This window comes from Athene noctua, chromosome 2, assembly GCF_965140245.1.
Source record: "Athene noctua chromosome 2, bAthNoc1.hap1.1, whole genome shotgun sequence".
Taxonomy (NCBI): Eukaryota; Metazoa; Chordata; class Aves; order Strigiformes; family Strigidae; genus Athene; species Athene noctua.
In genome coordinates, this window is record NC_134038.1 from 158,925,991 (window position 1) to 158,952,016 (window position 26,026).

At 36.7% G+C, this 26,026-nt stretch overlaps 1 protein-coding gene across 1 annotated transcript in view; it reads right to left on the reverse strand.

The window, feature by feature from the left end:
- The window catches only part of CNTNAP2 (contactin associated protein 2), a 1,190,827-nt gene that overhangs the window by 511,946 nt on the left and 652,855 nt on the right, over positions 1 to 26,026 (reverse strand). The window contains exon 9 of the mRNA XM_074900878.1: positions 17,242 to 17,391. Coding sequence (XP_074756979.1) covers positions 17,242 to 17,391 — 150 coding nt within the window. The remainder of the gene's footprint in view (positions 1 to 17,241; positions 17,392 to 26,026) is intronic.

The window sequence follows — 26,026 nt, forward strand, 5'->3', positions numbered from 1 at the left end:
TTTTTCTGTCTCACAGGCTGATTCTCTTGCAGTCTTCTGTAACTGTCATTAAAATCATGTGAATTTCTAATTCTGGGACATCATTAGCATCAGTTCTTCCAACCTATACACCAGTGTAATTTAAAAATTCACTGGGGCGGTGGGTGCATGGGGTATGCTTACCTGGAAATGAAGTTTCTTTGTTTTCATCCAAAAAAATATTATTCAGTAATATATTTTACATTTTTAACTTAATTTGTGTTGACATATGACACCTTCCTTGAAACTGCTGTCTTTGTCATTGTAAGTACAAACATCGTGTCCCTTTTAAAAGAAAAAGGTGCTGACAGTTCAGCGTGGATCTAAATTTTAGTGCCAGCAGTTATATGCTATCAGTATGTACCCAACCAATGCCTGGGAACTTTATGTTTTCATTTAGCTTTCTTAGAGATGAGAACACATGATAAACCTATCAGAGCGACCATCCTTCAACCTTGCCTGGCAGCCTGGGTGATAGAGGCTGCTTTACATTCAGACAGAAGACAAATTAGAGCGCGCTGTGCTCAGGCTGCATGCTTTCTTCTTGCAATAGAAGTCATACATCTCTTCACCTTGATTGAGAGATACTGGGCAGTGTGCTGGGAAAGAGGGGAGGAGGCTGGGGTCAAAAATCAGGGGGAGGGAAGAAAAATAAGAGGGAGAACCACAGGAAGAATGCTGCAAAAGGAATTCAGGGCCTCATAACCAACTCTAAGTAAAAAAGCATGATAACGTCTAGAGACAGAATACAAGGTAAAGGCACATTCTCAAAAATGAATTTCTTATGTACCAAATGAATGTGTTTCTAGAATCAGATTAACCCAGAGAATGAAGGGGAAGAAATTACAAGATGCAGGTATATAAGCACAAACTATACAGCACACATCATCCAAGCTTAGATTTAAGTGGGAACACAATGTTCGAATTGCTTGAAAAAGGCGTCCTTCCACTGACAAATGAGTAAGTGCATGACACCATAACCAGCTGTCTGAATAATAATAATAATGCATTTTTTTAAAAAAATCCAGAAGAAATGAAGATTGATTACACTTGTACTCTAAAAACTGCAAGACATTTTTTGTTAGCTTTAAGTCAAAAGGCATTGAGAAGCAAGAGCTCTACAAAGGAACTGCCTCAGTGACAAACCCCCAAGATGTGTTGGTTCTGGGACAGTGTTATTGTTTTAGTGCTCCTTAACTGGCTTGTGGTTCTACACCTCCTTAGAAAGTCAGTAGAGACAGCAGCATGACCATAAAGTCAGAAAGCAAGGTACCCTGGACATTAGCTGTGATTTCACTGGAAATTATGAACAGCTGGCTACTTACACCTTTAGATTATCTTGTCTACACCCAAACATGACTTGGCTACACTCTCCTTTATCCATCTGTATTTCACATGTGCAACAGAGCAATAGTACTAGCATCTGCAGAGTTCCACATCCGTCAAGTTATATTGTGTCAGTTTTCCTTCAGCTTCCAAGATAGACTGAAATACAGACTGCTTAAGTACGAGAATAATTTTTATCCTTCACCTTTCAACTCACACAAAAGGTAACTTAATTTTATTTTTAAATGTATGCAAATACATAGTATGGAAGAAAAGACTGGCCCTCTAATCACTCTCTTACAGAATGTACTGTCCTGGCATTAACACTAAGTTAAAGGACAGTAAGTCGTATGCATCCCCTCAGTTACACTGTTCCTGTAAAGAAAGAATTTGCTCATACTGATCAACGGTCTTGGTAAAAATACATAAAAAATGATCAGTGATTTCCACAGCATTTGTTCTGTCTTGTAATCTACAGAGTATTTTGATCACTGAGCTAAGTACTTTTCAGTAATGCTTTAAGCAGCTTACTTAATGTCACTTCTATTATACTGGAAGAGTAAACATTTTAAGATCGTAAGTTTTCATACAATTCAAAGTAATATTTTAAGTTTGACATGATTCTTTTCTTCTCCTAAACAGTACTTCATCATCTGGGCTCCAGAATTTATATTTTGGCAGCATACATCACAAAGCCTAGTTGTGAAACAATGGTGCATCTCTTCACTACCTCTAAGGTTAAATCTGTTTCATTACTGATATACACAATATTTGTGTATTTGAAGTTTTCCATGGAGTTACTACCACCTATCAACTTGCAAATAAGATTTTGAGATATGCAAATATATAACTCCATGATACAAAAACCCTCAGAAGAAATACAAGGTTTGTTATTCTTAAAGTGTACCTATCTATAGGTTGTGAAAGAATAAGCCTGAAATACTGAAGTATACTCCTTTTCCTCCCTTTCTATACAACTGCTATTTAGGAGACAGAAGAAACTCTCACAAAATTATAAAACACCTAATATTTTGTTTTTCTTGAGTAAAAATTTAGCCTTCCCTCAGTTTCAAAAAATACATTGTCCTTGCCTATTAGTGAAACAAAAAGTCATTCTATTTTATGTTTACTTAAATTGATTTAATTCTTGAACACAGTATCATTTTTATACTATTAGATATTTTATTAATACAAATCTCTTTCTATAATCTCTGTAAATTAACTGCTTGTCAAAAATATATTAAGCAAGAAGATTCAGTCCTATTAGTCTTCCAAGAGTATTCATTTCAGTGCATCTTCAAAGCATATTCCTGGATGTGCCATCTTTATCCCTTGTGCATAAGATGATTAATTTGAAATAATGCTAGTATCAATAACAATAACTGAAAATTTGATTTGCATTGTGTCATTCTCTTATAAATCTAAACTGACTCACAAATACCTTTTAAAGAACTCTTGCAATAAGTCTCCCAGATTGTAATTTATTAAAATGGAACCATAAGTAATTTATCAGAAGATACATATGCAACAAATGTTTTCCTTGGGGGAAAAAGTCAGCAAATTGTTCATAAAGGAGATGATAAAAATCTTGAACTTGTTTATTATAGGGAATTATTTCCGTATTCCATCTGTGAGTAAATAAGTAATTTATTTTCAATTTACAAACTGAAATTACATTTGCTTTATTCCATTCGTTCTGTTTTAGTTTTGTCCATAAGTCACACATAGTATTGTCCTCGTTATCAGACTGGGTCGTTTATGTAACTAACTAACGTACCACAAATTGGCAATCACATGATGATATTTTTATCCCACATATATATGTATATAAAATTTGCAATACATTATGTCTGGAAACCATATAAGCCTTCCAAAACAGGGGCAAACAATTCTAAATGTCTTTATACATCTAACAAACACAATTTATATTTCAAACAGCGTATTTGTTCATAAAACTCTCCCTTTTTTCACACAGTATTGACTTAACAGCTAAAATTTTGAACTTGACAAATGAACATAGAACACTTCCAGTAAATATGCAGCCACTGGGGCTTAAAATTAGCTTTTTATAATTATTTCTATTAATAAAAAACTAGGACTTGAATATTCAAGGAAAATTAATAAAAAAGTATTGCAAATAGAGCCAAATGTAAAGTTGTCCGCAGCTATTTTTTAATTAGTCACCCGCAAATTAGTACTTTTAATCTCATTTCATAGGTAGCTGAACTGAACAGCAAATATTAAATGACTTGCTAAGAATCACATACAGACATGTTGAAATGTGTTGAACCCTCTCCAAATCATTAGCTTTATTTCCCCCAGGGTAGACTTTTAGGAGGATAAAAAATTTACCTTGCAATCTTTAATTTAGGCTAGAAAACAAATTATTGAAAAAGTCAAATACACACTTGCTATCAACTAAGATAAGTATGACAATTAGTCATCAGAGATATTAAAGACAAAATTATTCTACTACATTAAAGAAGATTTTTAGGAAATTTGAATTTCAGTGAAGAAATATAATATTTTAAAAAGATAAATAGCGCTTCACTATAACACATTATAGAATAGCAGGGTGCATTAAATGAAGAACAGAAGCTTTGACGAAGCACAAAATCAAAATACCCTCATAAACTTCAGGCAGATTAAAGCATTCACCTCAGCTTTTTAAGTGGTGAGCCTGACAATATGAAGCAGAAAAAGGGAATGGGATACACTCGTGTATATTTTAAAAAAACGTTTTATACATTTGTACTAGTGATTTTTTTGTTCAATATATATTTTCATTGTAAACCCTGCACATATAACAATCTACATTCTAATTAATTTTACATGCACTTTGTGATTTCTTTTTTAATTACTCTTTTACTTTCGCTAAAAGCAAAGTATTTCTGAAATAATCTCGGGCTTATGAAACAAGCAAAATACTGCTATTTATTCACTAAGCAAAGACATCTTACATATAGTGTTCAAGCTTCTGAGATGTTGAAAGTTAATGAAACTGCTGATCAATAAGATTAGAAACGTGAGTAACAGTCATTGTGATCTGCAGAGCAGTAAACTCTAAGGGTGTTTCTGAAACTGCTAATAATCAGATTCTTCTTGCCCTTGCATTTTCTGAAAGTAGCAAAGCAGAAAATGGAGTGAGCTGTGTAAAGGAGACTAGTTTCAGAACAGTTTAATAAAAATGATGGTTCAGGAAAAATGTTCTGTCTGTGACACTCCAAACTTTAAAAAGATATTGGATAGAAATAAATTTCATTAAGATCACCCTGAATGCTAGTATCACCCTGTTGAAAAGATTAGGGATTTTTTCAGCACAGTAAAATCTGGGTTAGCACTGAAAGCCAAACGGAGTCCTTACACTTTTGTTCTTGATTAGGGAAACAAATGTAAAAGGTAAAATGATAAAGACTAGGATAGTTGCCTAGCTGTAACAATGTAGTAAGAATGTATTTACTAGTTAAAGTCTTTCTTAAATACATCTGTGTAAAGAATATGGTGGAGTCCAGAGTAAGTGCAAGTACGTTTCTGATAGCAATATTATAATGTATACAACACTTTCAAAAGATATTAAAATCATGGGAAATTTCTTTAACACAATTAATGAAAATTTTACTGCAAAATTACCATGGAGATATTTGCTTGCAGTACTCTTCTACTCTCCTAATCAAATATGATTTTTAAAAATCTTTCTTTATCAATTTTAATTTACAAGGTCATTTCAGATGTCAGAATATTAATTATAAAATCTATGTAAACCAAGTCAATATTTTTTTGCTGACAGGTGTTAGCTACAGTGCCTGAACATAACTCTGAAATGCTTCAATGGAAAGCTAAAAGGACCTTGCATAGGGTATTATCTAGTTCTAATGCAAGTACCTGCCCATTACAGGTCCAAGCATGGAACAGAGACAGCAACAAAAACCTTCAAATTTCACATGCCTTATGATATTCAGGAATTGTTTCTACAGGTAGAATGCACCAGCTATGAAGTTTGCATCTTCGTTTGAACATCAAAACGTCAAAGCTCTAGAAGAAAGGGCTTAGGTTTCTTTGCAAAATTAAACCAGTTCCGTTGAACTAATTTTTAATGTGTGTGCATGTATGCACACATGGCTGTGCCATTTTGCAGACCCATCCCAGTGGTTTATGGCACATTTCAAAAGCAGAAATATGAACCACTACTTTTACACAGCAAAATGCAGCCATCAACCCAAAAGAGAATTCCACTTATCAAATGATAGGTGGATATGATGCCATGATATTTTTGTATTTCTGGTCACTACCATGAGATATGATTGCAATCTTGTTGCTAATACTTGTAAGATTTCTGAAAAGATCACTGACTGCATTTATAAATACCTGTCTTATTTGACTTTTGTTGAGATCATGAATATAATAAAAATCTGTTTAAAAATTAAATAGGAATATATAACTGACAAAAAGAGCCCTACTATTCTCAAAAAGATTTAAGATTCATTTATTATTCCAATTGTATAATTCCTCAGTGACCTTTTTTCAACATGCATCAAGATAATGCAGCATTCCATCTCTTTGTGCTTTCTCAAGCTTTTTCATCATGTATTTGCAGAATAACTGTGAGTCACTAACAGCATGAGCACTATTTACTCATACCATGATCTTTAAAACATTCAAATAATAAAAGGTGGTAAACCTTCCCTCCCACTCATGTCTTCTCTTCTTTAGCTAAGCTCTTAATAAAAGACAATATTGAAAATGCAATCAAGCAAAATGCGACAAGAAAAAGCTCTTATCAAGTCTATGGAGAACACAAATTGCAAAGACAAAGTATAAATGAGAGAGTTTGAAAAAAAAAAGGCAAGAGAGTCAGACTTTGAGGAACCTGTTCCTATGAATGAAAATAATGGGAACATGGGATCTGAATGTCTCTTTTCAAATTTCCATTTAGTTTGGTTATGATGCTAGTGAAACCACATAGGCCTAACTAATTAAAAAACGCGGTTTATTCTAAAGCTCCAAGAAAGCTTCCAAATTACAGAATTAAATACAAGAATCAGTTTTCAAACAATTAACATCAATCTGTTGGAATAAAAAGATGATTTTAAAAATGACAAGAAAGTATAGAAAGTGTTTTGGGAAGTCTGGTCAGTAAGAATGATGAAGATGAAGTGCAAGAAGCAAATGAAGCATTTTCAAGCATCATTACAGCTTGCTTCTTTCTGAGGCCTCATCTACTTGGAAACAGATTCACAAAGAAATATTCTTAGTGTCATCTAAAGAGTGCTTTTGTTGTTATAGATTAAAGAAAGAATCTTCTCACACAAACACACAATCCTACACACTACTATTCTACACCACTATCTGGCTTGTTCTTATTGATAAATAAAAGTTTGTTTACTGAAGGATTTTCGGTCATTGTGTATTACCAGTCACAGTGTCTAATCTCACTTGCATTTGCTGGACAAAATCGAGTGATAAACACACAGGTCTCAGTCCAGAAACAGAAAGTCTGTAAAATCACTTCTCAGTGCTATTCAAGTTATGTGTGCACTTGGTATCATGGGTGATGAACTGAAAGAGGCTAATAGTATGTTCTATTGCCATGGCAACAGTCCTAGTTTCACTTTTCTCTAGTTTCACTTTTCTCTAGGTTACAACATAACCTTGACAGTGACCATCACCCCTCAAAACTGTCCTGTTCTCTTCATTCGTAAACATAGGATTTTTTAACAGCCCTACAAATAGCATTTATGCTAATTGTCCAATCTCAGATAAACTGCTTTGTTGTAGGAAAAAAAATCCAAAAAAGAGAAAGGTTTGTGGCCATCCAGTGAATAAGCTGAATGACAGTGTCTTTGACAGGACTCAATAACCCCAAATGGTCCAGCAGTTTGCTGGTTAAAGAGATCATCAATATTAAATACTCACTACTGTATTACTAAAACCTTGTCCACTCCAAATTAAACTTAAAGTAGACATACTCTGACACTGACAAGGTAATTTAATGCCCTTTAACTGGGTGATAAGGCAGTTGCCATCAGCACATTACACTGGACGTAACTTGTTACGTCCCACTTCAAAGTATCACACAGGTAGGTTCAGTGTTTTGCTGAAAAGATAAAAACAAGGCTTTAAACATTCTGTTTCAGCTTCACAGTTTAGTTTTGCCAATTTATGCAGATAAATCAGCTCCAAACCACTGACTGAGATTCAATAAAGTTCTTTCTTTGGAAAGATATAAGCCCTTAAAATCTACTTCATGATTTACAAAAGCATCACTAATAAGTGTTCCTGTTAGAGCGTTAGACTGTCACTTTTATATGATGGGATTTGTTGTCTTCAGTGAAAGGTGATAATAACAGCCTAGGACTGTAGGCATGCAAGGATTTAATTGACAGCCTGCCCTAGACACAAAGGGCTACCTGCAGTTTGCTTATATAGTAGAAATAGCAGACAGTAATTATAGATTTAATTGGAGCTCCAGTCAGGTTCCATACATGAGCCAGTATTTACAATCAGCACTGAGAACCATTCTCAGCTCAGACCGTATGAGTCAGGCAGGGTTCTTATCTAAGTAATTATATTTTTGCTCTATCTTCCACTTTCAGAAACACCGCATTTTGGTGAGTTCTGGCACATATCCTGATTTTTTTCCTCTGCATTTATGACTCATTAAACCAGATTTCCGAAGTTATTCATGTTTACAGTTATACAGATAGGTAGATTTTCTGAAACATGCAAGTAGTTGTCTGACTACCACTGCTATCAATGGCAGGTAGGCATCTTCTTGCTTAGTGTTATGATGTTAATAGGTGCTCATTTACATCCTTAAAACATTGAAATGCAAATAAAAACCTGCCTTTAGAAGGGGTGGGAGGAAAAGGGGAGGCTGATGTAGGTTTGTTGTATTTAAGTGAGAGATAAATTTAGTAAGAGGTGAATCCCCTTGCATTCTAGCCCATCTTCAAAGATTAGGGGGGCTGGGGTGGCTGGATTTATTTCTTAATAGGTCACAGCTAATTGCTGCTGTGACTATAGGCCTGACACCAGAGGCTGTAGGTCAGTTCGCATTCAAAAGCAGCAGTCAGGTTCATGAATAGCAGAGTTTATTATTTTGCAACACCTATAGATTCTTTGAGATGGCCAGCAATAAATGCACCAAGCTGCAGAATAGCTCTGCAGCTCAACGAACAAAACCAACTGCAATCACAAGCTCAGTTTCCCAGGTGAGCACTCAGCATAGCTGAGGTCACAAATCTTACTAAAAGGCGTCCCTTCGGGCGGGGGAGGGGGGGGACGTGGCAAGGAGAACAAACCCATCTATCCCTCCAATTTGGTATCAAATTCTCATCTCTCCAAGTTTAGTACAAACTTGGGGCAGTATATATCCACTATAGTGCCAAGTGTGTGAAGCATGTGTGTGTGCACGTGTGGGACTGCGGTCAAACCACTGTTCCTGGAGCAGAAGCACAAAATGTTTCTTGGTATAACTTCTGAGGAGTTGTGCAAAACATCTCTTCCACAAACTGGAAGAACAGGAACCCATGGCTTCCACCCCGCTTTGTGTTCCTCCCTGGTGCCATGGCAACACAAATCACCGGATCTTCACCCTTCCTGTGTCTGCTCTGGGCACCAGGTGTTCAGCAATATTGGGCTTTGCAATTTTCCAATCTTTTCTGCTTCCAACAAGGTTCTATTATTTTAAAGAGGAAAATCACAGATACTTTAACACCTATGGAAAAGCCACTGAGAAACACCAGTAAGTCACTCCCCAAAACAAGAAAATCCTCTGAAAACAATATAGCCTATTGATGGCACCCAGAATTTACCTTTTCTCTTTTTTTCCATTTTTTTTTTCTTTTTTTATTTTTTTATAGGTGTATTGAACTGTGGTTGTGGACAATAAGCACATTCATACATCTAGAAGCAGAGCCAGGATACCGTTGAAAAGCAGGTTAACTTGGTAGAAGTGCTATTCAAGTATTAATTAGCATTCTCCCCTACTTGGGAGCATGATTATTTTCACACACTGGGAAAGCACATGTGTTTTATTTTTCACAATACAATTCAGCACATTCACACAGACATATTTGTGATTCCTAAATGCTATCAATCGACTACATTATTTTCAGTGTTCCAAAACCATACAGCCCCAATCAGTACTGTCTAGTGATTAGTACTGGTTAATATCCCTTCTAACATTCACTGCTTGTTGAAATACCTGCCTTTCCCCTCCTGTGGCCATTTTTTTCAGCTATTGGTACTAAAGACCTTGTAGCTTGACCTACTAAAGCATCATCAAGAGGGGCATATAGAATATAGGTAGAATTGTCACTTTGAATTGTGTCTCCAATAGCTCTCTTCTGGGTTTTCACCAGACAGTTCCTTCTCCAAAAGTTTTTCTTTTAGAAGTGTTACTGATTTTTACACGCCCTTTTCCTTTCCCTTCAGAGTCAAGAGCTATACTGTGTAGAGAATTTCCTCTATTTTTAATGGAATTTTCTGTAATATTCAGAGACTTGATACAATTTGCTTCTGTCTGAGGCTAGGGCAACCATATGACTGCTGTATTTGGTGAAAAAGGAAATAAATCATATACACACAAAATTAGAGACTACAGAATTCCATTAGGTCAGTTGACTCCTTCCCACATGCATGCAGATTTGGTCTCTACAGTACATGTTCTTCCTCATTCTTTGTTCTTTCTTTGTTTTAAATGTCAGTAAGAGAAAAGAAAATGTATTGAAAAATTTGTTGTTCTCTTATCTGCTGCACACAGAAATTTGCTTCAGTGCTTGCAAGAAAACAAAGCAAAAGAGATTCAGTTTCTTCAGTTTATTTTTTTGAGAAACTTCTAGATACACACTCTGTGGCTAACACCTTCAGCTTAGCAAGAGATATGTATTGCATAACAAGGAATTAACTTCATTCATTCATTTTTCAGTGAGCAGACATTTCTCATCTCTAACAGGCCTTTGTTCAAAAGTTGATGTTATTCCAGACAGACTCATGCTCCCATATATCCATTCCTAAACCCACATTAACATATATTTGATCTTTTATTTGCTTGCACAAAGTATCAGCTTTCTGCCTGCACCCGTTTTTCTTTGGGAGATCAATCTATATCCAGTATTTCTGCCTGTACCATTGTATAGAACGTATTGGTGGATTGACATAAGTTCACTAACAATATTACTGACATTACTAAAATGAACTACAGAATGTCACCATTATTCTACCTGGTCTCATTTGTCTAACATTCAGATTATCTGAATGAAATAAACAAAACTTTAAACATCATGAAAAAAATATAAAAAGAGTTAATGGGTAATGTTGATCGACTCCCTTCAGTTCTGTCAGTTGTATAAAAGTGTGAATTCAGCTGTGTTTCATTGTTCATAGTGGAAGAGAGCAGATGAGATAATAAAGCATTTAAATCATGTATTAAATAGCAGAGAGGGGCTTAGGTGCTTAAATTGCCTGCCCACCCCCCCCTTTTTTTCTTTTTTACTTACTACATCACCACTTCCTTGCTTTGCTCAGGTTTATATATTCTTTGCTCATCTGCTGACTTACAAACATTCTGGATTTAACAATGCAAAGCATAAGGGTGAATAAAAAACCCCAAATCATTCCACTTTTAAAATTTCAATTTCTTGTGTTTACCATTATTTTGTAGGACTGACCTGGGAGGATTCCTGAAGATAAATGCTGAAGATACACAAAATCACATTATACTCTGAGTTATTTCAGATTTGCTTTGTGTTCTCTGGATGGATTTGTATTTGAGCTTATAGCAGGGCTATGATCAAGAGAAGAAATACAAATTTAACTTTGTGGTCACACATGCAAAAGAAAGAAGTGGCCACCAAAACTGAAGCCCTGACATTAAAAATCTGATTAACCTGCAGAAATGTAAATACAACCCAATGTCATTGTTTCCTTACTGAAATGTGAAAAGCTGCAGGCTTGAGAGAATGATGTTAGCAGGGGCTTTAATTTCCTTTAACAGATAACACAAAACCTGAGCTGCCATTGGTTGGATCCTGCTTGTTTGTCACATAACATCTAACAACTCAACTCTGGTTTTGCTGAACACATTTGAATTTTAGCTACAGAAAAGTCCCCTGCCCCCTTTCTATCTGATAATACTTGTGATTATGATCGTCTGAGTACTTTTAAAATCCTGGTGATACTACCTGGGAAGTCTGACCATGACTACACCAGCTGTTAATGACCAATTGATGCAATGATAATGATGGATAACTTGATAAAAAATGTAAGCACACCACTCAAAGACTTTGGTTATAGATGACAGGTTTTCAGAAGGGAAGATTCATACACAGAAGAGCACAGAACATGTGAGACAGAGGAAGGTATTTTTTCTCTCTTTCACTTGACTTCCCTCCTTCTCCCTCCTTTCACCACCTCTAATTTTATGGGATTTCAGACCAACACAACTTTCAGAAACAAATGAATTCTACTCCAGGAGCAAGACTCCATACAGAGTATGTTTTTACAGTTGTACAGAAAGGAAGGACTTTCTATATGCCATAGACTGGTGTCCCAGAGGAAATTTACTGCATAGGCCATTCATCTTTGCTTGTCAGAAAAAACAGCAGACAGTGGATTGACAGATGCTCGCTGCATACCTTTGTTCTCAATGAAGATTCATCACCCATACCAAATTTATCTCCCATACTTAAGCCAGTGAAAAGGAGAGGGAAAGTAGAAAAAATTTAAAAGAAATGCCGTAAAACAGAAACAAGTCAAAATTACATCTCTAATCAAATATTTCCTCTGGGTACTAGGTAGCTACTAGGTAGTATCGTGCAAGCTTAAGATTCCTCACAAAACCCCTTTATCTCCAACAGTGCAAATGAGGTTAATGGACTCATTTTCACTCTGTGATTCTCTGTCCTGCTTTCTTGTTTTATGCAGATAATTGGAAACAACAAAGAAACATCATTCTCTAGAGCTTAGTAGGGAAAAGAAGTTCACTTCTTTACAAAAAGCCAAATTCAAGACAAGAAGAAGAAGGAAATAAAACCGGTGGGGAGAGAAGAATAGTTATACAGAATGGTAATAGGCAATTAGCTCCCACCTTCCTACATACACCAGCACAAGTTCACACAATCTACAGGAACGCCTGATCTACAGCTTTGCCTAACTCTTAGGCTTAAATAAAACATCATTGCTGTCTGTCCCTTGAGAGGATCTTAGTAGTGCTGGGAGACACTACAGGCGAGGCACAAAGGAAGAAAAAGAAATAATACTGCAACAGTACTGAACATGATTTATTCTCTGACAGAGAAATAAAGAGTCCTCATGATTTATGATTTACATACAGTTTTTCAAAACTAGAAAAGTTAGTACTATGGACAGAAGTCACAGAAGTCTCTGATTTCTACATCTCATTTATTCAAATATTGCTGTACGGGTTATAAAACTCTGGGTTTGGTGGCCAATACCAAGCATTTCTATTCAAATGAATGAATTAACTAAGGAATAACCTGAACACATTTAGAACTAGTTTGAGGGAAACTGAGAGGGTGTCAGTTAGGTCTGGCTTCTCTAAAAGGCCAACTGTCTCAAATTGGTAGCAGGAGGCTGCTACTGGACAGAGAGGCTGACTGTACAGGCCCAGTGTACCACTCGGTGTCCAAACGAGCTGTTCTCTTGTTAACGCCTTCAGTGTCTACACCGTGTTCAACCGACCCTTACTGTACCCATGTGCATGCACAGAGGGAGGGAGCACTCTGACTCACAGGTTTGTTCCCGCCTGGGCCAAAATCTCTAATGCTAGGAATTAGAGCACAACCGTCCGACATCTTTGTATTCTCCCTGTTATTTATCTAGTTATACTGGACTGTCATAATCAAGTTCTAATCAGAATACTGAAAGGGCTCAAACAAATTAATTTCTGACATTCTTTGATTAAGACTAAACTGTGATGCATGAAAGCTTTGCTTGTATTTTGCTTCATTTGTTTCCCAAGAACTCTTTAACTGTTTCTCTAGGCCTCTTTGTCTGCTTAGACAAGAGTAAAACCCTCACTGGGTAAATTACTGACAGCAGACAATGCCTTCAATGGACACTTGGGCAACTCCTAAAATGGGAACCTAAGATAAGGGGGACTTGAACAAAAGGACACAGATTCTATCTAGGGAGGATGATTTTTGTGATTTAGGAAGGAGGCACCTGGACATTACTTCACAGCACATGCTCTGAAAAGGTCAACTAGCAAACACTGTGAAGAAGACCACTTACTTCCCCCTCAACCACCAAAGACCTTCACTCTATTTTCACTAGACATGCTTGGACTAGGTAAATGAATTCTGGGAACTCATTGTCATAAGACACCCCTTTCCAAGTAATCTAATGAATATGTATGATTTTTGTGTTCTTGGGAGCCCTTATGGTGGAGAATCCCCAGAGCGACCCCAGCGCTGCTAATAAAGAATACTGGCTTAACAGTAAAACTTTACTGTTGATTCACTTTTTTTATTTTAATACTGTGAGTAATATTAAGAACTTTTTGAGACATCACTGCAGACCTATCCGTGTAAAAGTCAGTTTAATATTTCTGATTTGTCTGGAATGTTTTATCATTATGTTTGGCATAGTAATGTTCTCCTTTCCCACTCAATCTTTAATCCATTCCCAATTTTGACAGATTGTCTATTTTATTATAAAACTAATATGGGATATCACCAGTGCAAAGTTATGACAACAATATATGAAAATGATAACTTTTATGAAAAATAGACATTGATCTCCAAAATTCACATTCAAATATGTGGTATTTCTCTTACAGTAAAAGCTGTAGCTATTTTCAAAGAAAAGGTCTAACTAGTGTCTACCTCACTACTTGGAGGCAGTACCCGTTTTACTATAATTACTTTTCTCTTTAAATTCTCCAATATATTTTTGAGAAAATATTGTACTGCAGTGCTGAAATACAACCTTCACATCTTTTTTTCAGCAAAGACAACACCATTGCCTATAGTATATGTTTGCTATATTGACACCAAGAGAGCAGCACATAGAGAGACACACTTATTGTGAAATCAGGGAAAGGGAGAGTTTGCAGAAAAAAACATTTGCATACATGTGTTATCTCTTTCAAAGATGAAATGGGAAAACTTAAATCAGAAGATTGTTCAGAGCCTTCTAGAAATGCTGTACAAGCTCTCCAAATTTAATGGACTGAGCTTTCTCAGTGTTTTGTAAGATCAAGAAATATAGAAGTGGGATAGGATTACTCTCATAACATGGGTATCTTTAAAACTGATAATTTAACTTCTCCATCTCTGATATACATTTAAATTTTAATAATACAAAGTCAAATTAATAGTCAAATAGTACAACTTTTAGCTATTGTATTCAGATCCCTAGCAAAGAAATCTACCAGATTCTTCTTCACACTGAAAATTTATCATCACCAAAAAACTGATAATTCTTTCTGCTAGACATCTAGCAGTTTGCAAAAATGAAACATACTATCCTCCAAATTCAAGAAGCAGTAGTCCCTTTCATAATCAATTACGCATATTTGCAGAAAAAAAACTATTTGACACTTTAGCTGGATTTACGTCTAATGAAACTAATGAAAACATCTTCTTTGATGACAATTACCAGGTGGTGCAAATGTTTGAAGTTCCTTACTGTTCTCACCTCTACATCCTTTTCTTCCAAGTATTGCTTATTAAGAGCCACAAATTGGAGTACTTCTAAGAAAAATAATGAAGAACACATATATGTGGAGGGAATAGAACAAAAATACCTGTGCCTCATAAGATGCAGATTGTGAATATAAAAATTAGGTTTCTAATATGTATCCAAGAAACTGGCTTTAAGTTGCAAGTAATCTTTATTTAACATATATATCACAAAGTAACATATATATAGCAATATTCATGTGTGAGCATATTAAAATAAATCCGTTTCTCAGATCCAAGTCAGAAATAAAGCTTCCTCAGATTCACACCTGAGATAGTTAAAATGCAAAAGTACAGTGTTGCAAATGTAGACATCTTATTTTGAAATAAAATTGGACATGAAGGTTAGGACGCTGCTATTCTTTGATACACCTTTAGAAGACCTTTCAGATTACGTAAGATAATAAGGAAAAACAAACCCCCTGTATTTTATGCAATGGGACCATGTATTTGGGTGAACAGATGTGGGAATAACGCATCAGGGAATTCATGATTGACTTTCATATTCCCCTAAAAATATCTACATGCGCACTTCGTTTTTATGGAAGGATAGTGGAATTATAAAGTAGAGGTTAACAATTACAAATCAAGCAGATTTCAGAATCCGCCTGAAATGATAACAAACCAATACACATTTTGACCGAGAAAGGGTATAAAAACTACCTGGAGAAACAAGAAAATCTATCCCTCATAACCAAAGAGTCAGAGGTAAAAGGCATTTCAGAAAAAAAATCAATCTCTCTCCAAAAATGTATTAATGGTCTGGGGATTTTACCTATCAAAATCAACAGAATTTAACAGATGATATATGGCATTTCTTTTCATTTTCTCCTATGTGTGCTTAATAACTTAATGTCTCAGACTGTTCTGACAAATTGAAGGTACTATGTTTTGACAACAAAACAATTTTAAGGCTTTAGCATGTGGCAATTTGCTATGCTAGAACTCTTATTTGAAGCAATATGCTAAAAAAACCCCAACCTATTCAGAATATTTAGCTGAATTAAGAATATTGGAAAAGACGTATGTTGCAGCAACAGGAAGGTTACCTGTTGTGACAGACCAACTTGAATTTGGTAATAATGAAATGAGAATAACCTTGAAAGGATTTTTTCCCTTATACCTATGGTACTTCATATGCCACTAACTTTTCTATCACTTGGCTAATATGATTATTTATAGTACCACATTTATATTTTATTTTGATTAGATATGCATCTTTTAAGTTTGAAAAAAAAAACAAAACAGTTTTCAACACTGATAAATTCTACTTTTAAAATCTGTGTTCTCTGCCTGAAGCTTACATATGAAACTCCACATGTGTGGGACACTTCAAAAGTACAACTTACAACTCTTTTTTCACCTAAGCATTTGAATTTGCTGAGAATTCTGCTTGAAAAAAGATTGCAGATCATTCCTGAATTGGATGTCTTTTAAAAAACCTGGCTAGCAGTAGAAAAAGTAATATGTCTGAGTTAAAAAACCCTTAACAACCTTCCCCTATGAGATAGCATATCAAAAATATTTTTGGCATGCGAAATAGCCTTTTTATTATAGAAATTTAAATATGTATTTTAAAAAATCCAAGAGTTCTGATGGGCTTTTTTGATTTTCATAAATGCTAACATAGAAGAGCAAGAGGAATAAACATTCAAGCTACAATTTGCAAAACCTCTTTTTAGTATATGGACTGTCAATAGAAATACTGAACAATCTAAGGCTTCAATTTATAAGACCTTCCTAATTACCCACAATCATAAAAGCCCTTAAAGAAATTAGCGAAAGCTTAAAACCAGTCCTGAACAATGCTAATTTTTTGTCTTCAGGATTCCAAACTTCAAAAGATAGTTTTATCTCTCTTCTCAGGCCATTTAATTAAACTGCTAATGGAAGGTTCCTCTTTCAGAGAATAGTCTCTGAAATGTTCAGAGATGACCTGAGAAATCATTCCAAGTTAGACTGACTGTTGTACAGAACTTTTTAGGGTTTCTTTTGCAAGGATGAAGAGGTATAAAAACATTCTTAGAAGTGAAATAAAGCTAGTATTTTACTTTTTGATGAGCAGCACCTAGCCATTTTAGCTATATTAAGATCTACATGAATTAGTTACATCCTGAGCTCCATTTCACCTATTATGTAGATTAAGAGACAACATCACTTTAAGCAGATACTTGTTTTGATATTTTTTTACCTCCAAATAAATACTTGTCTCCAGTCTTAACCTGTAGAGGGCTGTTTGTTCGAACAGCTGAAGCTTCATCGCCATCAATGGTGAGGACAGCAAAATTTTCCTTTGCTAGGAATCGGACTTCGTGCCACTGTCCATCATTGAGACCAGAGCCTATGAAGAACAAAAAACATTGGAGCATTTTACTTCATCCAATATTTATTATCTTTATGTGTTTTGTGTGTCTCCCAGGCTCATTATATAAGCTTTAATGAAGGCTACTGCAGAAATTAAATCATTTTAGTGTGATAACAAGGCATTGATATTAAAGTAACCATCACCAAAAAAATAACATTATATAACAAATACAAGTCTTGGAAGTACCAAAATGTCATGCTGTCAGGTATAATTGTATCTAAATACACGTTATCACTCACCTTTCCCATTAAGAGGCCATATTTAACATTTTATTAATAAGGATTATCTCTCAATTGTTTCTAGAATCAAGTTCAGAAGGAAAAGATATTGATGAATCCATTTAACTATAGTGAGTAACAAGCCCAAAGGGCACATTATGCTCATGATAGCTGCCTTTATCAAAAGCTAGATACTTCCAAGAAAAGGGAAAGAAAAAATAGGAGGGGGAAAGCCTCACGTGGAAGGTGAATTCACAGCTAATCCTGTTATTGGGGTGTGGGGCTAGTCACAGAAGATGAAGACATTATCACAGAGGCACTGCAAAACCAGCAAATGTCCGACAAAAACTATGATCTTAGGGGATCACTGTCCTCCCAATACTGACAGCAGTGAAGCAGATGGATCTGTTCATTCATTCACTTTTTAAAAACCCCAGAATTTATATACTTCTTACATTGTTTCCAGCAGCTGGCAGGACCCCAGTTTGCCTGGCATGTTAAACTACCACTGAAGAACTACAAAAGAGTGTTTGTTCTGGTCATTATTGTGCAGGCAGGTTATGTTGAGCCAGCATGTAAGGAGAAAACACTCTAATAAAAGCAAATTCTAAATTACAGCACGTCTTAGGAGTGGTGTTTTCTCCACCTAGATAAATGTGTTATGTCACCTTACCAAAATGTCATTTGCCAAAATAAACCACAACACAATGCAGTAAGTTATTTCTAAAATTAAGTGGGATGTAAAATATCAGTAGAAGTATAAAGGAAAATGAACTTCTGAAATACTCAAAAGCATTTTATCTTCTATGAACAAGCAATACTATTCATGGCAAATACACCTAAACATTTAATTAACATTTTTTCCCACTGCTTCCACATTTGTTTAATATACAAGATCAAGTCCTGAAATAACATGTAGTGTTATACCTTAGGTGAATAAAAGTGGCTGAAGCCTCTTAAAAAAATGTATCAGTGTCCTGGGGTCAGCTAGGATGGGGTTAATTTTCACAAGAAGCTGGGAGGGAGCACAGCCAGGCCAGGTACAACTCAGAGACTGAGTTACAAAGTAGGTATGTTTATTCCAGCACCAGGGTACAAGGGTATTTCTCCACAAAGCTGGCACACCAATAGCACATTTTACCAGAAACTTGTAGAGTGTACATATACATGTTCATTGGATTACATAATACAAATATACATATGCATAAGTAAGGATGGGTTAGTTCAAAAGGCTGGTGTCAGCAGTTTATGTTATTTTTGCACCTGCCCGTTGCCTCCTGGTGGTTGTCTTTGGGACTCTTTGGGAGGAAGGCTCGTAGTCTTCTTCACCTTGTACTTTTCCTTGGAGCATGCCCAGATTCTTTTAGTCAATTTCTTGTACAATAAGGGTGGTTCCAGCTGTTTTACTCCTTTTATCTTATCTAAAAGCACTAGCAGACTAATTTCTAGTGTCCATATATGGCTATCTATACTCTACAAAGACTCAACTTCTTAGAACACATCTGCTTTCCAAGGACATGTTTTTTTATTTTTGCTGAACATTGTAGTTCTTGGTAAGTTTCCACAGAAAACAGCTTTGTTTTGATGAACACAGTAGTCTTTGGTAAGTTTCCACAGAACAATCTGGGCAAGCAGGATTATTAAGAAATCATTATAAATTGCTGTAAGTTGCTATAAGTAAATAAGCTGCAAAGCAGGTGATCATTTCCCTGTATCAGAACCAGCCAAGGGGACATTGGATGCCATGCTCAGGATCTAACTGGAGGAACTGATGTGGGGTACTGGGTGGTGAGCAATTGCGTTATGCATCAATCCCTTTATATATTTGCTTTATTAGTATTGTTGTTGTTATCGTTTTCTTCTCTTCTTGTGTTGTTATATTATCTCAACCCATGAGATTTCACTTTTTTTTTTTTTTTTTCTTCTGATTCCCCTCCCCATACCGCTGTGGACAGGGGGAGGAGTGAGTGAGTGGCCTGGTGCTGGCTGGGCCGAAATGAGGACAGTCAGTAAGAAATGTTTCTACCAGAGCTTGTTCAGCTACTGTAAAAATAGATGAAAGACCTAATATACTAAACATGCAAAAAGTTTTCTTTCTTTGTAAGCTCTCTCTTAATTTTCATTATATTTGACAAACAAAGAAGAAACAGAAAAACACGTAATTACAACCCAGATAAAATTAATTTTTACGGATAATAAACTCAGAAAGAAAAAGAAGATATCCCTTCTTATAGTTCCAAACCAAAATTGTTACAGCATTTTACTACAACTGAAGTTTACCAGAACATACTTAAAATGTCAATTTTCTAGCTTGAGATGACCCAACATTAAAAAATGTCTTTCATTTTTCAGTTGAGGTATTCGGTATTGCCTGGAACTGAGTAACAATGATTAGAGACTTCTGGACAAAATTAAAACTTAGCTATTAAATCACGAGGGACAAAAATGGTAGCATGAGCTACTTGTCACCGAGGGAGATATCTCTAAAGCACTCTGGTAAGGGGGATATTGCAGAAACCAAGAAACAACAGGGCATTAGGCAACAAAGTGTCCACCCACCTTACGCCACCACTTGTATTATATCAAAATATAAGCTTTTGCACCTTAACAAACTGCGACTAGAGCAAAGATGTCACCCCTACAGGGGGTTCTTCCACACATGCCCCCCTCCCACGGGCATCCAAAACATCACCAGCTTTCTCCTGCTCCTGGACTGAATTTGCATTGGCGTCTGATGTATTTACATGGCAAATGTCTCTCTCCTAAAGCTTTCACAGCAGTAACTTTCCGGCCCAGTGCTGCTCGTGCGTTGAGACATTTGGTTTTTTGAGATTTTTTTTTTTGTTTTTTTGAGATCGTTCACCAAGGGGACAAAACTTTCTAGCCAGTTTAAACAGAATTAGATATAAATATACACAGAAAACTTTACCTGGTGCACGTGCCGAGATGCCGGTGGGGGTCTGCTGGCTCGGCGGCCTCTCTGAGGGGAGGGGGGGAGGGGGCTGCCCCCGGCTCCAGCGGCCCCACCGCAGGGCCCAGCCCGGCCCCTCAGCCACGGGTGGGCCTCGGGGAGAGCGCAGCTGAGAAAGGGCAAAACGCTGCCCGGCAGCGAGGGCTGAGGGGAAAGGGGGAGAAACAGCCCTGCCAGCCCCAAGGGGAGAGTGGGACAGGGCGGGAGGGGCTCCAGCAGCACCCCCGACATTGCCCTGGAGAGCCCCCGCTGGAGCCGGGGGGTGGGTATGTCCTGAGGGAGCTGCGGGCTGTGGGGAGCCCCCCTGGAGCCGGGGGGTATCTCCTGAGGGAGCTGCGGGCTGTGGGGAGCCCCCCTGGAGCCGGGAGGTATCTCCTGAGGGAGCTGCGGGCTGTGGGGAGCCCGCCTGGAGCCGGGAGGTATCTCCTGAGGGAGCTGCGGGCTGTGGGGAGCCCCCCTGGAGCCGGGGGGTATCTCCTGAGGGAGCTGCGGGCTGTGGGGAGCCCCCCTGGAGCCGGGGGGTATCTCCTGAGGGAGCTGCAGAGGAGTGTGAGGTAGAATTGTGAGTGAGGAATTGAAGCTGTACTTGGGAGAGGGAGGAGGAAAGGTGTTACTGTAATGATTGTCTTTGTTTCTCACTATCTAAATCTATCTTAACTGGCAATAAATTAAATTAATTTTCCCCAAGTCGAGTCTATTTTTGTTGGGGCTGTAACTGGTACGTGATCTCCCCATCTTTATCTCACTCCTTCTCAATGTTATTTTCTTCCCTTGTCCTGTTGAGGAGAGGGAATGAGAGAGCAGCTGGGTGGGTGTTCGCCAGCTGGCCAGGGTCAACCCACCACAACTGATGGAGCAAAGGACAGATGATCATGGCACTGAATTGGAAGACTTGTGTTGTTCTCGTATGTCATATTTTAAATAACACTAGAACAGGGACTGGAACCATGTATGCAGGCTAAAAAGACAATCTCATACAGCAGACTACGTAGCTGTTTATTGCTGCATGTTTAACTCCCTGACTAATCTATCAGAGTTCAGCTTCCTTTTTAGGGAGCATGAGATGTGAAAAAAGATAAATTAACTCGGCTCAACTTCTCTCTGAACAAATAGCCTAAAAACTGGAAAAAGAAAAAAAAAAAAGAAAGAAAGAAAGGAAAAAAAAAAAAAAAAGAAAAAAGCACGCCATCCTTTCCACCACAATCCATTAATTTGTAGAGTCCCTCCATGCCGGGGGGGGGGGGGCGGGGGAATTATGTGCCAGATGTGTCCAACTCAACACAGATTTCTATATATCTTGGAAAGTCCCAAAACATTATTTTTTTCAAGCACAGAAACAAGTGATGCTATCTGCTGAATTAACATGTGAAAATGGTGTTCAATATGCTAGTCTTAAGAAGTGCAGTTACTTCTAGCTAGTATCTCTGGTACGCTCTCCCAGTGTGAAGGGAAAACACCCCAAGCTCACTATCACCACGCTGGAAAAACTGGACATTGCAATGACCCAAGGCAAGAAGCAGGCAGAGGAAGGTGGATGAGCAGAACAGACTGAACAGAAATCAGAGCATGAGGACAGCCACAGGTTACCAGCAAAAATTATTTCCATACATTCTCTCTGTGTGCACAGAAAATACACTAAGGGGACACTGCTTCCAAACTGCTTGCTAGAGGCATGATTAGAGAAGCACTGGTGTTTTGCCTGTATTAGAAGTATTTGCCCTTACAAGTTGGCATCATTCCTGTCTGTTTCTGCTTTATGAACTCTTCCCTTTACTGACTACAAAATGAACACGAGTTAAAGCTGTTGTCTCCTTAGCTACATCCTTATGGAGCTTTACAGTACGACAGTAACATTCCCAACTGTTCTGGCTCAAAGTTGCCATAAAAATTCAGGTGCAATTTTACCTTTGCTTAGAAAACTTTTTACTGCTACATTTTTCCGTGGAGTTTACCTATGAATACTGATGAGGATTGCTCACTAGCACTCAGCAAGTACTCACTATTGTCTTTACAGAATTGTGCTCCCCAGAGGTGTAACTAAGAGCACTTTTCATCTCTGCCACTGTTTTTATCTGCTTTCTATTTACATGTGTTTTAGAGGCAGTAGTGTCAACCCTCCTTCTTTAATGTGATAATGCTCTGTTCCAGGGACTTAAATTGCTATTGGGATACATGGTATAATCTCCCATAGGGGATAAATTGGTACAGCTGCATGAGCTTTTTATTTTAATATTGTATTACACATCTCATGTATATTGAGGAATTATTTCTTTTTGGATTTAAAAAAAGTCAGGTTTAATTGAGATCTTTCTGTAAACCAAGAGTCAAGAGTAGAATATGGCTCTTTCTAGTAAAAGAATATTCAGCAAGAAAGTATAGAATGGGCAACATCCCAAATGCACAACAATGATTTCTCACTGAAGTTTAATTTCTCTCTTCTGAGCTTATCAGTATTTATTTGCATTCTTTTTGTCTTACTCTAACTTTCTGGTATACAATTTGAGAAAAAAACCGAAACACATACTGCTGCAACCACAAATTCCCCGCTGAGTTCTGGAAAAGCTGGTTTCATATGCAAATTAAATATGTTAACGAAATGCATTCTCCCTATCTAGGATTTCTATTTAAATGACATTATTTTAAAAGTAGGACTCTTGAGGTAAGCACTTTGATTGAACAAGAAGAAACAGATGTTTTGCTTATTACAGACACGGAAGAAAGACTAGATTAACGAATACCAAAAAGTACAAGAGTTTAATACATAATAGAGAATTTCGAAAGATAACATCTGGTCGAGTTATGCCATAAAGAAAACTATAGTAGCAAATAGCTCAAATTCTTCTACAGTTAAATCTTGCATGATCAAATCTTCCTGTAAAAGTTACTGACCCATGCAGTCGCTATTAATGACTGTTAGGTTATACAGTCTGCTGATACACATGGACAAAATTCTTCTGAAGTCAACAGACTGCTACATCAGAACAGAACCTCATTGTAATTTTCAGATATGGCTGTAACCCAAAATTCAGTTAAAATGTTTAAGAATAAAACAGGGAAAGAATAGAATCATTACCACTGCATGAGGCACTGAGGCAATGTAAGGCTATGTGGCTGCATACTGGTCTTTAGTTCCTATTGTTGTTGTAAATATTTTATATTGTAATTTCTTGTAAGTTCTTATTAGGAGATGAAACCCTCAATACTCCGGATGGGGAGACTCCAGAGCAGAACAGGGAGCAGACACATGAACAAGTCTCAGAGGTGCTGGAAGCAAGGAGGCTTTCCTGACTATTCAGCAATGACTGTGTGGATTGCCTATAATCCAGGAATCCAGAAATTCAGTCAAAGTTTCTCTGCCGATGGCAAGAGCCACCCTATCTAAGAGTCACTGTCACTGCTTTCACTTTAGCCAGCCAGCACCTTGTTTCATCTGAGGATGGTGGTGTAGTTGCCACTCCTGTCTAATCCCTCTCTAATTCAGTACAATTTTTCACCAATATTTTCAACTGTAAGAAAATGAGCTGACAATATTTTGTTTGAAACATTCAGCCGTGTTAAAATATACACCAATATATGCCATTAATATTCAATCAGGAAAAAAAAAAATCACCAGGATGTAATTACAAGAACCATGCTTTTGTGTGTAGCTAATCATATTTTTAAACTGGAAAAACAGATCCACACCTCTTTCTATGGGAATATTTTAGATAGTTTATGCAATAAGCTAACTATATAATCTGATTTAGGATTTATGATTCAGAAAAGTCCTTTTCATTTTCAGTTTTCTTCATTTTTCAGCCATCCAGATCATCAGTAAGCTAAGACAGTGGCAAATGCAGCCCTTGAAGGGATTTCAATGATGGAAAACCCTGTTCTCCAACAAAAATTAAGCAGTAATGACAAATTCTGTCCTCATGTTTAAGATCAGGGTTCTTTTTAAAGGTGAGTAGTTGGAAGCATGCCAAAATTTCACCCATTGGGGATATTTCATTTATACTGAATTTCCTCTGCAAGTTAATGCCAGAACAAGAAGATGAACATGTAGCTTTAAACATATCTCTAGCCTTGTATATATAGGATGCATTTAAAACAAAACAAAATAAACTAAAAAAAGTAGGTAATTTTCCTATTTCCATAGTTAATACTGCTGTGCAGTAAACTGAAAGTAGAGCAAATACATACAACTACAGTGCTGTGGACTATAACATTCAAACCTATTCTTATAAGAGGCCTGACTATTGGTGATTTTAACTGAAACAGACCATAAACCTGACAAATAATGGTCAAACTTGTAATGATTTTTTTTGTTTTGTCTTTTACTGAAAACAAATAAAAACAGATGAAAGACTGCACTTGCATGACTGAAAAAAAAATGTTTTGCAAATTCTAAGATTAGACACTTGTAGAATCTCATGCAACTGCTGAAACAATTTTAGCTTTTCAAGCACAGGCTTTTTCCTCTCCTCTTACTGCTGCTCTTCTCACTTTCCTTATTCTCAGGAAAAAAAAAATAAAAATTTGCTGTTATTGTGCTTTAGATATGTAAATATATACACCTGGAAATTGGGAGTGTTTCAGTTTACAGAAAGGATGCTGTTGTTGATGAACAAAGACACCTTTTTTCCACTGTCCTTTTCCTCTATTCCAGTCCCCGTCAAATCAGAAAATGTTTGCCCTAATAATGCAATCTGATGTCCTGGAAACGCACAGGATTTGGTACATGCTCAGTGGTAATCATCTCGGTGAATGGCTCCAGGATTAATCTTTACTAAGAAATAGACTATGGCTACATATCAATTGTAGCATAATTGTTTCCAACTTCCTCAAAACTCTTTCAGGATCGGCATCTAGCTTTATCTGGTTTTTAACATGAAAACACTATAATTACTACACAGCATTGTGGCCCATATCCAGATAATGTACCATCAACTTTTAGACTTGAAAACAGTTATCTACATCTTTAGGAGTACATAGAACACAATCAACTTACTTTCTTTACTTAAAACCACAAACATGCTAATGCAAAATCTGATCTATTCTTAGGTTTCAAAAAATTTCAATAATAATTACCGAAACTGGTAATTCAACTACTCTTCATCCAGCATACAGATTTCATCTAAGAAACCTCTGCTTTTTTTAGAAAAGGGTTTATATTTCCTTCTTCTTATTTTTTCTTGTACAGTATAAGAAATAAAACATCTTAGAAACAGCATTATACTCATACTTAACTTCATTTTGTAGTTTTTACAGTCACCTGTCAGATACCATTCTGCACTAAATTATTATTATTTTTATATGCTCAGCATCTTAATATTTTAAGTGAGCTACCCAGAACTTTCCTTTTCATCTTATGAAACTTAAAGGTACTTGTTTTATGACTACTATTCCATGTTCTATGGCTATTATAGTCACATTTATCCAT